The following is a 15,663-nucleotide window of genomic DNA, read 5'->3' on the forward strand; positions in this document are numbered from 1 at the left end:
TATTTAGGAATAAATTGCTAAAGAAATTTAAATTTAAAGGCTGAAATAATAAAATTCTGTTTATTCAGTTAATAATTTAAGAACTTATTGCCATTCAACCACTGCACTGATTGTAACCTAATTATGTTGAAGGCTGTGATTAAGTAATTGAGATACATTGTACACAATGGTATATACTCATGTGTGTACATGCATTTGCATATTTATGTTTCAGTTGGAAATGAACATAGGTCATAACATTAAATGGAAAAAACCCAATACATCCATGATGTTATAGAGAGATGTGAATAAAGAAGTAGATGGAAGCACACACATGGTTTGACTTGTTGAAGGAATAGGGTCATGAGCAATTTATTTTTATTTTGAATTCTGCTGGCAGTCTTACAAAGTTTGTGCAATAAAAAATGGCTTAAAAAAATGGATCCAGATTGACCTGTTTGTTTTGCGTGGATTTGAGCAGAGATTTGAGAGAGGGACCCCTGGAAGGTTTGTGTAATTCAGACCCATCTATAAATCTGACAGGGGGACTTTTCTGACAGCTTCCATCATTTCCGGAAGGTCAGATTTTCAAATAGAGGGTTTCAGGTGAAGACTGTAGAGAAAGGGTGAGATTTTGGTCTACAGATTTTTAGCACTCAGAATAAAAACAAAGGAAACCATGTGTTTTGTTTATTCAATATTAAGTATCCATATGTTTGAAAGTATTTGTGTTATTCTACCTTCCTTCATCTGGTATTATCTGGAAGCAGTAGATCTCATATAGTCTGCTGACTTGGAGAACATATGAGTATCAAAAATATTTTAGATAACGCATGAAAATCAGCTTGATTTGAGGATATTCTGTGGGCCTACTGTTTTTATTTTGATGAAATAGTCTGCCAGGAGAAGCAGGTGGTGAAATCTGCACTCACGGGAGGAAAGGAAAACATGTATTGGTTAACAGGGAACTAGAAAATCAGAGGAGGGAAAAAATCACCTTGCCTGAGACCATGGATGCTCTATAAATTTGAGCCACTCTATGTTATTATGGAAATGACTTTTTGGCCGTAGTGCCAAAAGGTTGTTCTATATTACTGTTAATTGTGGTTGGAGACACAAAGCAATGCGATCGTTTGATGACTTATTTGTTATTTGGAAAATGACAGTTTTTATGTGCCAATAAATATGAAATCACCTGGAAGTATTGTTGTGAATTTAGGAGCCATGTGAACGTCCTTGCTTCATGCATACACTAGATTTTAAGGCGAAGGCGCGTGAGTCTGTACTGAGTAGGCTACCTGGTGGTTCTGTCTCAGCCATCTGATGAGCGGACACTGTCTGCTTAGTGAATGCAAGACGGAGAAACCCATATAACTTTGTCACAATTCTTGGTTGGTAGACAGTGGCTTCACTGGAACATGGAACGACGAGGCAATTAGTCTCCAGTTTCGTGTGTGCTTTTCATCTTGTCCAGAGTGCAGCTGACAGCTAGGATTCCACTCACTCCACCACGTCCCTTTCTCCTCTTCACAAAGGGGCAGGTTGAAGGAATGGCAAGGAACCTTGAATTCATCCTGGGTTACATAAACACAGTTCAGTCTGCGTGTGTCTGGTGTGTGCTCTTCATGTGCCATTTGCACTGACAGGACACCACTTTCAAAGATGACACTAACTATTCTGAGGTTTTAATATGATTGCCTCCAAATGCTTGAGAAAGCTCTGTGTGTTTGTCTGGCATGCAGGTCTTTTATGACACGGCTCTATTTTTTTTTTTTCTTTCCTCTCTCTTCTTTTCCTGGAACTGCCGCATCCTTAGCTGGCAATCTTTAAACCCTGGGCTGCAGTGATTTCTCTTCATATGGCCACACATTAAGCACATCTTTCATGCTTCTCCGAACCAAACTCAGAAAGTGCCAATTAATAAGTTGATGGGGAAGAAGTCAGTGGGTAGCATTAAGGCCACCTGTCTGGAGGCATTAGGTGCGCACTTTGACTGAGTGAAAGCAGACCTGCAGAGACTCAGGAATGAGGTACTTTATCACACGTTCCTAGAGGCATAAAATGAGAGAATAAAAAGCAGTTTTCAGGGCAGCTCCTCCATCTTGTTCCTATTGTGGATGGTTCCCACTGCTCTGGCCACAGTCAACTGTCCTAACAAGAAAGTACAAAGCGTTTGAAGCTGTGAATGTTTCCACATGTAAAGCATATTCTTTGGTCAGTAGGCTGCTCTTTCCATGGCACTTCCATTCATATCTGCTCAGACTGTCGTGGGCGTCTTTCTACTTCCAGGTGACAGCTTTGAAAACTCTTTTCATTCATTCATTTATTTACTTATTCATTCATTTGGAAAATATTTATGGAGTCTGTAAAAGATGCTGGGTGTTACTCTAGCTGCTGGGAATATACCTATGGGGCAGAAAAAGAGAAATATCCAATATCCCTGTTCTCACGGAGTTTATGTACTCGTAGGAAATATGTAGATGATAAGCAAAATAAAAAAGGAAATTATAAAATAGGTTAAAAGGTGGCAATTTCTAGAGAAAGCCCAGCCTTTGAGTCAAGACTCAGAAAATCAGACTAAAGGTAAGATGACCTGTGGGGGTAGCATTGATATGAATAAGAGGGCTTATGGTAAGAGAGAAAAACCAATGGAGCCCATTCTATTTCTGTTTCTTTCCACCTTAACCACAATGGACTATGACAAACCTTGCTCTTTTAGTTCCCCCAAAATGGAAAGTAGACAAGGCACAATAGGCAAGAGAGCTGAGGTCAGGGTAAGAGTGGGACAGAATTTAGAATAAGGAAATAACCTTTGGAAAAAACAAGGAACAGAAGAAAATAAAACGCACTCCTCTGTGTCCTCTTCCTTCCTTCCACCTTGTCTGCCTCTTTGAGTTTTTTTTAAAGAAAATAGTTTCATGGCCTAGGTCCAGGAGAGCAAACAGGCAGAGTCCAGGTCCTTCTTTGACCAAACATTCGTTGCTCCTTTTTCCTCTCTTTCCAAAAATTTAGCTTGTTTCTAAGTTTTGTAAATTTGTAAACGTAACTTTTTGTTGTTTTCTTTCCCCAACAACTCTTGGCTGCAGATTATGTTACTCACAGACCCGGAGATTGAGAGCAGCTTATTGATCAGCTCAGATGAAGGGGCCACCTATCAAAAGTACCGGCTGAACTTTTACATCCAAAGCTTGCTTTTCCACCCCAAGCAAGAGGACTGGATTCTGGCATACAGCCAAGACCAAAAGGTGAGTGTGATTACCTTGTTTGAGACAACAGTGCCTGGTTTTCCAGGGAACAGGCCACTCCAATATCTCTACATTTCTTCTCGGTGGTGACTTTTGTTCTCTGCAATAGCCTGAACTCTGAGCCAGGGGGTCAGGGGCAGCAAAGAGGATTTCAGGGTGCTTGCTTGAGCTGTGTCAATATCTGAAACAGTGTATAAGGGAAAAGCCTGACACTAAGGAAGACATGGTGGAGAAGGGGTTCTTAACCTAGATGCTGCAGGCCAGGAGGAGCTCCCAACCCCCTTGGATTTTGAGACTGTTTTGTGCATGTGGAGATGTGATTGTTTTTCTGGATTAAGGACGCATAGCTCTTCTCAGAGCCTTATAGGGAAGGACAACCCTGAAAAGGTGAAGAGCACTAGCAAGGGATTTGCCAAAACAGTGAGAGAAATGGCAAGGGGAGCAATAATAATGTCCATAGATGATATTATTTCAAGTCAGGTAATGTCAGGATTTGTCTGCTCTTGGTGGTTGGGTTGAAAGAGAAGTCTCTTTTTTCAGAAACTGTTTAATGAGGTTGTGTGTGAGTGTGTGAGATATGTGTATGTATTTTATGGGATACATACTATAAAATATATTATGTACTCTATACTACAGATACACTATAAAATACCTTTAGCTCCTGCTTTTGAAAAACTTACATTTTCGGGTAGAATATAAGGCTAGCAACAACAAATAGAATAAAATAAAAGAGTCACAGTCAAATATCAGACTCTAGCCATAAAAGCCAACCAGAAAATAGGTGCAACATTGGAATGCTCTTTGTGAAGTGTATGATTCAGTGACGTTATCCTGCAAATTATTTTTATAGGAATCTTGTGCTAGAAATTACATATATTTGGAGAAATACTGGACTTCTGTGAGTGAGGAGGGTACTCAGGGTTTTTTTTTCTGTTGGGAGGATGCCGACGTGCGGGGTTCTTCCTGAAGGGAGAGGAATGGTGGAAGCAACCTTCCAAGGTCTCTACTGACACGGGGATTTTGGAGGAAGCAAATTAAAAGTCTCAGGACTGGAATTTTATTCATGCTGCCCTTACTGCCAAATAAAATGCACATTAAGCCTAAAAATAGAAAAGATTTACAATTAGTATTTTTTTCCTCTTAAGCTGCCTGCCTACCCTTTCAGCAGAATGTACAATTCCATTCCTGGAGTCAAGCCACTGTGCATCTGGTCCAAGATGGTGCCATTACCAGAGGTGAGGCTGAGCAGCTCAGGACACAGAGCAGTAGTCATTTACTCCACTGGGCTATTGTATTTTATTTAACAATTGCTTGATTCTCCCCGATGCCAGAGGTGCAGTGAGGGCCAGATTTACCTGCCTAAGTTAAAACTATGCATCTCTGCCGTTGTGCTGGGGGAGACACCCAGAAACATAACCCTTCATGCCCCAGCATTTCGGACAGTGCCTGCCACAATCACTGTGGCAGAGTGGACAGCCATGAAGGAGTGAGGACATCTGAGTTGTGGCCCCAACTCAGCCATGGCACTTGGTGCACAGTACTTGCTGTTGGCTTCTTTGCCTTAAAATACATTTGTACAGATCAGTATACTTGCAGGTGTGTGTACAATGAGATTGAAAAAAATATATATTAGGCCCCACATCTGTTTTAGGTGCTCATCATGGTTCAATGTTGGTCTAAAATAACTTTATCAAGAAGCCTTCAGTCCATGTGGGAAGAGAGGATAAATGCACATGAGTTCACCAGTAGTCTGAGAGAGGCCAGAAAGTCAGTGCCGTCATTCACACATAATAGATACCCAGAAGTAGCTGGCCGTATTATATGAAATTGGCAGCCCGAAGTTCAGGAGATGGAGATCTTATGAAATGATTTCCCCTTGACCTTAAAGAATATATGTCATATTTCTGTTTGGAGGATCACACTTCACATAAGAGAAATGTCATAAACAATAATATAAACTTAGAAAAACCATGTTTACATGATTGGGAATGTGTTCATTTGGCTGAAACTGAAATTTTGTAAAGTGAATTCTGTGTGTATTTGTGGAATCTGGTCTTGATTGTTTTTTACTGTTTTGACTGTTTGCTAGTCAGAATAAGTTTTGTTTTTGTAATTAGGGGCCTTGTAAAAATTTCGGTCAGTGGAATGGTGTTCAGAGGTATAGATTATAAAGGTTAATCTGGTAGTAATTTTAAGATGAACTGTGGTTATATGAGGTCAAAAGCAAGAGGACCAGTTAGGGTGACATCACCATAGTCCTGGTCTGGACCAAAAACTACCTTCTGTGACCATGGACCCAATGAATGCTGTCACCGTAGAGCTGTAAGAAGCCTTAATAGTCCTTGCTGGTATGTAGCTAACAAACCACGAAGCTGAGAAGTTAATGAATTTTCCCAAAGGGAAATACCACTCATTGGTATCACAAGTCAAAGTTCAGTGAATGGAATGAAGGCTTACCTGAAATTTGCTAGGGTTCTCATTCTTGATTGTGATATCTCGAGATTAGCAGATAGGCAGAAACCAGCTTTTCTGCTGAACTCTCTGTTTTTCCAGGAAACAATGAAGGTGAAATCAGCCTGGAAAAAAAGTGTGGATAACCTTCTAATATGAGTAGGGGATAGAGTACTCCATGTCTCAGGGCTTGAATCACAGAATGAGGGGTGGGCCATTTGCTGGGAGGAGGGTCAGATGACCCATTGGCCGATGCTTTTGGCTAGAAGTCAAGTCGAAAGAGTCTGTGGCGGCTCAGGTGTGTCAGTGATACGGAAATAATAACTGGCAATTGCCCATGAGTCGTGGAGCGTGTACCACTGATGAGATGCAGCAGTGAGCACCAAGGAGGGCCCTGCGCTGGTGTCGGCAGGCCAGCGACTGTATTTGCCCGGGAAGAGGAAACTTTTATTCTTTCGTGTAAGGGTTGCTCATCAGTTTCTCTGTGACAGCTGCTATTGCAGCTGAGGCAGAACTCCCAGCTAAGAGCCTTGCTTCGGCGCCAGTACTTGCTCTGCTGGACGCTTTTCTACACCAATGTATGCCGAACAGAATCCTCACGCAGAAGATGCTGTCTCTTAGAATCTTCTTGCGGTGGCAACTCCTTCAGACTCACCTGTGAACAGAATCCTCCCCTCTTCCCGCTTCCCTTGTGTCCCATCCTCATTGCCTTCTCAGGCATCCATTCCCTCTTTGGCAAACATGCTACTGTCTTTTGCACATACTCTCCCTCTTTTGCCAACTGTATTTCCCCCTTATTTCCCTGCCATTGGCTTTTTCTCTCCTTCAGTACAGGAGACTTTTAAGGCCCTGAGGATAAAGTCTGGATCTCTGGCTTGTGGGATGGAGCCCTTATGGGCTGCAGTATTCTGCTCTGCCTGCATTTCATCTGGAATGCCTCAATACCCAGTGGAGGCTTTTTGATGTGCGCATTTTAAAGGACTCAAAGAGTTTTGTTGAGCAGATTGTCCTTTCTGGCCCAAGACAGAGTTTTACTGGCCATCAATTCCATAGTAAATCAGATTTTTTTTTCTAGAAAAATAACTTTTAATCAGAGAGAAATGCGTATGGACAAATGCCCTCAGAATTCATAAAATCAGGTTTTTTTGATGTTTTAGTCTTTTTTTTTTTTTTCCCCTGAGAGAAAGCTGTCTGTGATATGCAATGTCTAGGTGGTTGTCAAGAGGTAAAAGCTTTCTTGAGTGGGCAGGAAGGTTAAGAGCCCTAATCTCTCTGAAGTCCTAAAGAAGTACCCTGGCTATTTAGGAAGCCCCTGTCTGGGGCTTTATATGGTGTAGACATAGGAGCAAGCCTCCTTGGCTTCTAACAGGTCAGGTCTATGTGAGGATGTGCCTTTGGAAAGCCTTGAAACTTCCAGAAAAATAAACATTATAGACCTTATGGAAATTTTATGTCGAGTGGACAGGGGGACACTGATCCCATAAAGTCACACTGCTTAGAATTCTCACAAAACAGCAGTCCGTCACTGCGGACACTATGAAGAATCCCCGGCATTTAGTGTAGGAACACCGAAATCGTGCTTTCCTTTGTTTATTTATTTTTTATTTCTGTAATTAAGCAGTAGGCAAAGCAAACATTCTGTGCCTTCTTTTTGTTTCTTTGCGTTTGGAAATCAAGCAGGTACTGCCAAACAGAGAGAGAGAGAGTTCTTCACTTCATTGCTAGTTCCCTCTCACTTTCTTGCCTCAGCGCAGGAAACCACCCAAGGAAGGCTTAGCAGCAGGCTGAGCCTGCCAGATTACATCTTTATTTTAATTTGGCAATAAACTAGTGTACAAACTGTGCTATAAAACATTGCCTCCAACGGCATCTCTCAGTCTGCCTTAAACACCTCACTAAACATGATGTGTTGGGAAACATTCGAAATGAGAGAAAACAAAACGCAGATGTGACTGAAAGAAAAAAATGGGAGAAAAGTGTAAGAATACGTATCTACCTCAGTGTTGCAGGCCACCGTGGCATGGAGCACGTGGCCTCTCCATTAGGGGTCGCACCCCGGGAGCGATTTATAAAGGGGAGGGTCTGCAATGCTGTGAATGGGACATGAACACTGCTGAGCAGCTCGGGGAGGAGAGGCCCCCTCGCTCTGCTTATCCAAGCCGGCAGAGCTCTGCCAGGGGCCCTGCTGCCCCTCACCCCTGTCCTCTGGTCCTGTGCGGCATCCATCCTCTCGCCACACCTGTGGATGTCCAAGCCCGTCGAGGCCGTGAATGCCATTCCCACTCCCACAAGCAAGAAATCGAACTGAACAAAGCGGCGGGGTCTGAGCTGTGGGAAAATGGAGAGCAGGTGTTCATGTAGACATTCAGAAGGGCGGGGGTGGGGAGGTGTCGGGAAGCTCCAGCCTGCTGTTCTCGCAACCCAGGATGGCTCGCCCAGTGTCACCAGACCTTCGTATGTTATCAAGAGAAGTAATCTTGCTTCGTGTGAAATGTGGTATTTTCTTATTTTTAAGTATTTATAACTAACTCAAACATTTAAAACAGAAAACTCTGCAGGACAAATAAACCTCATGTGCTGCCTTGTGTTGGTCCCTAAGCATTTTTCTGGCCCTCCTGTCTTTCCCATCGTCTTTTTCTCCTGTTCATGGATCTCCCTATCAGTTTTATTTTAGGAGATATTAAATTGTTTTGTGAAATTAAAAAAAAAAAAAAAAAAAGCATCCAAATTGGGTGATCAGTTCTGTGGAGGGAAGACCAAACCTTTGGGACAGGCTGCTGGGCCGCCCTGCACATGTGGCAGCTGTGGGATGTTCGCCAGTTTATATTGTGTCGTTTACTTCGGAGCTCTGCGGTTCGGCAGTGCAAGTGCTTTCCCGTGGGGACCTGCTCGGTTCCTCGGCATTCCGAATCACAGTTTATGAAGGTAATAAATCCGAAGTCTTGCACGTTCTCCTCACCGTCAGTGTTTTGGCATTTATGTATATGTGGAAGATACACACAAAGCCAAAACACGGCTTTAAAGGGGGAGAACACGTTTGGATAAGGAGTCTCCTTTCACAAATAGTTGAAACTCTGCGGCGCCTGCATGGCTCAGTCCGTTAGGCATCTGCCTTCGGCTCAGGTCATGATGCCCGGGTCCTGGGATCGAGTCCCGCGTCAGGCTCCCTGCTCAGCAAGGAATCTGCTTCTCCCTCTCCTTCTGCTCCCCTACCCCCTTGTGCTCGCTCTCGCTCTCAAATGAATAAATAAAATCTTTAAAAAATAGTTAAAACTCTAAATATTAACAGCTGGCATTCTCTGTATGAGCAAAGACTGACTTTGAATTAAAATGATATACTGATAGAAAAGGAAAATTATACTCCCAGTGTGTTTGATGGCATACCATAAAATTTTGGTAACTTGCATAAAAGTAAATTTAAAAGAAATGCTTTTGGCTTCATATCCATATTTAGGGGGAAAAAACAAAACAAAACAACGGCTTCCCTTCATTCCTTTTTAATCTTTCGTACTTCTCCTGACTGGACCCTAATAGAAGGCAGTTGCTGATCATGGCGACTTTGGATGCTGGGAATTCCCTGGGAAATTATGACTGCTTGAGAAAGGAATAAATGTCAGCATTTTCCAAAACTCACTCATACTGGCTTCTCACCAGGGGTAGACAGTACAGAAGCCAGGTAAGAGCATGAGCTCTCTACCCTGTCAGGCCCTGCCAATGGCTGGGGACAACCGACAGGTCATTAAACTTTATTGGTTCTCCAGGACCGTGTGAGGGTGCTGACATAACATACGTGCAACACTTAACACAGAGCCTGGCGCATCGTGGAGATGCCCGCCAATGCATTATTCACGCAGGCCTGAGAGACAGCCCTCCTGGTGTGGCGTAGCTGGATTTAGACCAAGCCTGCCTGAGCGGTCGTGTCTTCTCAGTCCCTAAAGTCATAGACGCTTTAGTCAATGTCAAATGCCCTCTTAGTGTTCAATCACTAAAAGATACCATGGAACCAGAATGAATGGAGTGAGGAAAAACCAATACACAGTACTCGGAAAATATTGATTATAATAACAGTAAACCATTAAATATTAAAGCATTTGTCTTCATAGTAGCTCTATTTGTTTTTTAATAGACCCAGCAGCCCCTTAATGCCAAAAGGGCAAGATTGAAATAAAAGATAAGTAGATCCTTGAAATTCAGCCCCCTGCAGATATTCAAATAATTTCTGCACAAGCACAAACACTTAGGAAACTGATATCTACCTAATACCATCATGTTTCCCCAAGGCACTGCGTTAAGTAAAAAGGCACTCAGTTATTTATAAGAGATATATTGAGCATTATATTCCATGCTGATTAGGTAGGAATTCCATGTGCTTGAAATTTTCCAATGTCAGAGCTGATTTCTAATCTCATGAATATGTAAATAACTTAAGTATCCAAGTACAAAACTGGCAATTAGAGTGGAAACCAGGGAGCTTGCTAAATGTCATCCCAATGCTTGTTTATAAAACAAATTCTCAAGCTGAAATGCCATCATATGTAAACAAGAGAGGCCTCCCTTCACCTTAGATACCTTGTTTAAACAGACTGTATTATTATTTTTCACTTGCAACTTGCGACACTTTGCTCTACCTGTTCCTAACCATTTGAGTAGAATGGGCTGGAAGAATAAGGAAAAATTGACATTTTAAAGGAGTCAATGGGATTAAGGTTTGGACAGGCACAATTATGCCATTTGGTAGCTCTTTAAGCTTTGAAATAGAGTTACATTTTCACTCCTACAACTCTTTAGCCAGCACTTTTGATCTGTCCACCAGTACTTGTCTGAATGGATTATGATATGTCCTTAATCCAGGCACCAGTATGGGAAAGTTTGAAGGACATTTGATGTCATAAGAGAACATGAATCTCTTTCCTTAAAAAGCTGATAGGATACCTGGAAAGACCTGCCTCTGTGGAGGGCCCTTTAGAAATCTAGTAATGCTAGGATTTTCTGCGTTCTTCCAAGACAAGAGTGGTTGGAAGCAATGATGTTGCCAAGAAGGGGAGTGATTTTGGAAGGAGGAAGGCTTGGCCTTGTGAGTAGACACATTTTGTGAATTTATGACTCAATGGTTTTCATATTTAAAAAAAATAAAAATGTTACCTTGTCTAATCCCCTACCAGGGTATTGTAAGTGCAAATTACAAATGGCACGGTCATTGCCCCAAGGGACCCAGAGGCCACGATCACATAGCTGGCAAGAAGAAGAAAAACCAGAACTCAACATACCCCCCTAAAATTGCCAGGCTCCTTTACTGAGGTATACTCTTAATATAAAATATTATCAAGCAAGAGGCACCAATATAGACCTTCAAGGCTCCACTCTCCTGACTTGCTTAACTCCAATGCCTGCCTGGCTGATCCAACCACAGGCACGATGAGAAAATATCCCAGAACAATAAGACATGGGATTCTAAGCCAAACAGCATCACTTGCTGTAGAAAAGACCATGATAAAAAATATTCAGCCTCAAAGGTTGGGAACTTGGAATCCTTGTCTAGGACACTTTCTTACTTCCAGAAAGGCTAGAAGAGAAAAGCAGTCTCATCTGCTTCTCCCTATCATTCCTCCCTTCCTCAGGGTCTGAGGACAGTCAGTGAAGGCTGATGGCAATAATCTGTAGCAGAAATCAGAGAGAGAGAACTAGCACTGACCATTTGCTCTGTAGCAAGCATTCTGCAAGGCATTTCACATCGATTGCTCAACTTCATTCTTACAGCAAACATTAGAGATATTATTATGCCCATTTCGCATTTGGGGAATCTGAGGCTCTAAGGAATTAAGAAAATTTCCTAAGGTAGCCTGTCAGGCGATTGCTAGAGCCATATTATAGCCTATGTTTGAATGTCTTCCCACTCTGTCCTCACTGCACCATAAATCCAAAAACCAAAAAACCATTTGCCTCCCTAGAAAAACCAGTGTGATTTTTAAATTTTCTTTAATTGCCTTTTTTTTTTTTTTCCGTTTTTCTGTAACGATCTCTTCCCTGTCCCACCTACCAGGAGAACTGTTCCCTCTGACAGATGCTGCGACACCCATTTCAGGAGCTGATTTCACAGCAGGGGGAGGACTGTTGTTTGAAGATCACAAGGGAGAGGAAGCAAGGGGTGGGGGGCGGGGTTACCTGTGAGCCGGAGGGAAAGCATCCGTGGCTGGCTCCTGGGCACCCCACGCCCCTTGTGAAAGAGTGGAGTCTGCGTGTAAAATTGCCCCCTGCCCAGGAGAAGTGACTGGGGCTTTCAGAAGTGACCCACTTCTGAGCAGATGTGCTTCTTTTTCTTTTTTTTTCTCTTTAAATTTTGTTTCGTTTGTTTATATTTTTTAATGGTGTCCCTCCCCTTCCCTTGTGCTCATACCCAGGGGTGCTGGCTAATGGGAGCACTTGCCTCTCCCCTGCCCTGGTGTGGCAACTTCCCACTGGTCTGTCTGTCCTCCCTTCTGTCTTCACAGTCCTGAGGCATCTGTCTTACGGAGGCACGGTTCCAGTTACATTCCAGTTGTGTTTCACAACTGCTGAGCTCTCTCATCTGTGCACTTAAATAATGGTAGGATCCTATGGCTGTTGAGGGCTACTCATTGATATTGAGGGATTTGTAACATAGATCTGATTTCAGATTCCAATTATTTTATTTATCTTGTATTTGTTTCTCCATCTATATTAAATAATCTTTAAAGCCAAGATTCCATCTTATAATTTTTTTGTATACCTCTACAGGAAGTGCCCACAAATGCAACTGGCCTCAGTCACATATTGACCCTTCCTTCCCAGACAGCCCCAGTTCCATATGTCTGATCCTCCAGCCTGCCTCAGAGTGCCAAACCCAACTGCAGGGCATGGGACAGACTTCAGTGGCAGTTGGGGACTGGCCAGTGACAGATTTGATAAATCCAACCACACGAGAGATGGATGGAGCCAGCGATGTGTCATCATTCCTGCTCACTGTTCATCAGCAAAGGCTGAATACCCAGCCTCGATTCTCTTGTCTCGTGACCTTGTCGACATTTGGATCCAGTCTCTCTATTAGCTCCCCACAAGTTGCGGTAGGGTTGCATCTGTCCAGCCTGTAGCCAGGCTCTGTTTATAGTCTCTGCTCCCACTTCACTTCTCTGCATGCAGGCCAGTCAAGCTGGGTCTCTTGCAGTTCACAAAAGAACAAAACCAACAACTTAAGCTTTGCTGCTCTGTTTATTTGTTCACACTGACCCATTCATTCTGGAACACTTTTTCTCCACATAGTTATACTAAGGAATGTTAACTGTACTCCAGGCCCACCTTGAAAGCTCTGGCAGGTATCCACCTTTTCCTCTCCTACATAGGCCACCATAGCACTCTGAACAAAATGTTACACATTTTTGTTATACGTTGTCTGGATATTCCCTGATAAGCTAGCCTTTCCTTTGAGGAATTTTCATCTGTTGGGGATGTGAGAGCTGGTCTACAATGGCCATGATGGTTCTCTCACTTTCTATCCCTGTACCCACTGGCCAGGAAGAAGACTCATGCTAGCACTTAGTGAAGTTTTATCAGATTATTTTAGGTACCAAGGGATGTGTCTTTCCCATAGAGTGAGTTCAGGCCTTCTCCTGTGCTGCAGAACCAGAGCCTCAGAGCATACTTCTGAAGACCATGGATTTTTGTGGATTGATTCTCTTCCTGTTGAAGCTGGTAGAGGAAAGAGCTTGATATTTGCAATGCCTTAGGCCTGGCGTTAGGAATTCATTTGAAGTCCTCAAGGTACCATCTCTTTCTTCCTAAAAAGAATTCAGTAACAGCAGTGCGAACTGGAGAATCATGAGGTTGATGAGTGCTTTGTACCCAGGCCATCCCCAGGGCAGTATTAGGATGAGGCAAGTAAAATAAGACTGGCAGGCTTTTCTGTCAGCCTTCTCAAGAAGTGCAATTTGCAGGCCTCCTGCCTCTAAAATGTTAAGGGCAGAGAAGCAAAAGGGAGTGAGCAGGCAGCCTTGAAAAGAGCCCACTACAGGAAGTATTCTGCCAACATGGAAGCCTCTTAAGGAGTCTGTGTGGAGGAGACCCAGGGACCTACCTCCTGACTGGGAAAGTCTCCACGAGGAGCTTTGTGGGGAAAGCATTCAATCCCATCAACCAATGATTTACAGCGTATTACCACTCTTCCTTTTACCAAATTGTGTTCGTGCACCAATTTCCTAGCCGCAGAAGAGGATCCCTAATGTGTACCTGTCTGACTTGAAAAAAGAGGGGCTACATTGATCTGATTTAGAAATATTGAGAAGACGTTCCAGGGACAGTGATGAGTGCACGCTTTTGCATCAGCACAAAGAAGTTGAATTTCTCTCCAGAGAAAGGTGCTACCCTGCAAGGGCTTCAACCAGCACGTGAATAAGAAGAAGATGGAAAATGAACGATGGCAGCAGCTGCTCTCATACCCCCTTCTCTCACCCCATCTTAGTCTGCTCTAGATCCGGAATGCTGAGCTATGCAGTGGATCTCGCTGTTTCCCACCCCCCAAGCTGTCGGTCTCCCCGTGGCATCCCCATTTATCCTCCCTCCAAGCCTCTACCCCTAATCCAGCTCACAGCCCTGCAGCCTCCAGAGGATGGCACCAGGGATGGCTGAACAACTGGCTAAAAGCTCCTCACAAAACTAACCCTCGCCATTGCATCCTTTGCAGTTAACTGTATTTCTATCTGTGCTCTTCCTACAGCAGACAAAGGCAGATGGCAAGAAAACAAGCCAATGTGAAAGATGTCTAAAAGAGAGAAAAAACAGATGATGTCTGAAACAGAGAAAGAGGGAGGGAGGGAGGAGCGACCATTCAGGAGAGGAGCGTGGCAGGAGGGAGAAGTATTGACAGCCCTGGACCCATGTAAGGACAGAGCAAAGGGTCAGGCCCCGCGGCTGAGGGTAGATGGAGAGCAGAGACAAGCACTGGGTTTGTGCTCATTAAGTTCTATTTACTGAGGCAGGGAAGCGGTCTCGGACAGTTGAGGATGATTTGAGACAGGAAGGACTTCCTGCCTTGCATTCTTCTTAGTCAATGAGAATCCTTTCCCTGTTCCCTTTCTAAAATTTGTATTTCTTCAAAAAATTTCCCCAGTACTTTGTACCAGAGTTAGCACAACAAAAACAAAACCAGAAACCCTCCCAAGAATGGTGTTTTGGGATTTATGACAGAGGTTAACAGATGAATGCTGCCCTCCTAAAACTAATTCATATATTCTGTTGTCTTCTCCCTGATCTCTCTCTCTCTCCCTCTCTCTCCCTCTCTCCCTCTCTCTCTTTCTTCAGCATTGCTGGAGAAAGCTGCTCTGCTTTCTCTGATGCGACAGATAGTAATGATAGTTCTCAGTTCTGTGTTCTGACAGTCAAAAGAAGCCTTAGAGCCAGAGACAGAGAGGGAAATAAATCTTATTTAGGTGCTGCCAACACTATGAATTTTATTAAAGGACGTTGACTCGTTTTGCAAGAAAAGCCTTTCACTGGCAGCTGAGACAGTGTCATTGGGTAAAAGACTTTGATCCTTTTCTCTTCTTTGTGAAAGAGAACTTGGCTGTCAGACTCTGCAGGTTTAATTAACACATTAACTCGAGTGGCTGTGAGTTGTTGTCTCCTTTAGCTATGACACCAGGCTGGACAATAGGGGGAAAATATTTGAAGTAGTAGGTGGAGTATACAGAGCAGCTTTGGCTAAGGGTAGATATGCAAGACACCCTGCTTCCAAATCTTTGGAAGCTTCAAATATACTGATATTTATAGTTCTGGTTTGTTCACTTATTTGTTTTTTGGGTATAGGCCTCTACCATGGCTTCATGAAAATAAAATATATTGCTCTCATAAGTTACCTTTGTCTACCCATCAGGAAACCTGGGTACTTTACTAGATAGATTCATCATTAGGGAATTTGCATGGTGCAAAATTGACAGTTTTTCCCCCTTGCCAATCTACTATGTGCTAGACATTTTCTAGA

General features: G+C 43.1%; 1 protein-coding gene across 4 annotated transcripts in view; it reads left to right on the forward strand.

Moving 5' to 3' along the window:
- The window catches only part of SORCS1 (sortilin related VPS10 domain containing receptor 1), a 483,023-nt gene that overhangs the window by 306,302 nt on the left and 161,058 nt on the right, over positions 1-15,663 (forward strand). For all 4 annotated transcript variants that reach the window (XM_045803063.2, XM_087862723.1, XM_045803062.2 and 1 more), the window contains exon 4: positions 3,066-3,224. In XM_045803063.2, coding sequence (XP_045659019.2) covers positions 3,066-3,224 — 159 coding nt within the window. The remainder of the gene's footprint in view (positions 1-3,065; positions 3,225-15,663) is intronic.

This window comes from Ursus americanus, chromosome 6, assembly GCF_024610735.1.
Source record: "Ursus americanus isolate L20-20 chromosome 6, mUrsAme1.1.p, whole genome shotgun sequence".
NCBI lineage: Eukaryota > Metazoa > Chordata > Mammalia > Carnivora > Ursidae > Ursus > Ursus americanus.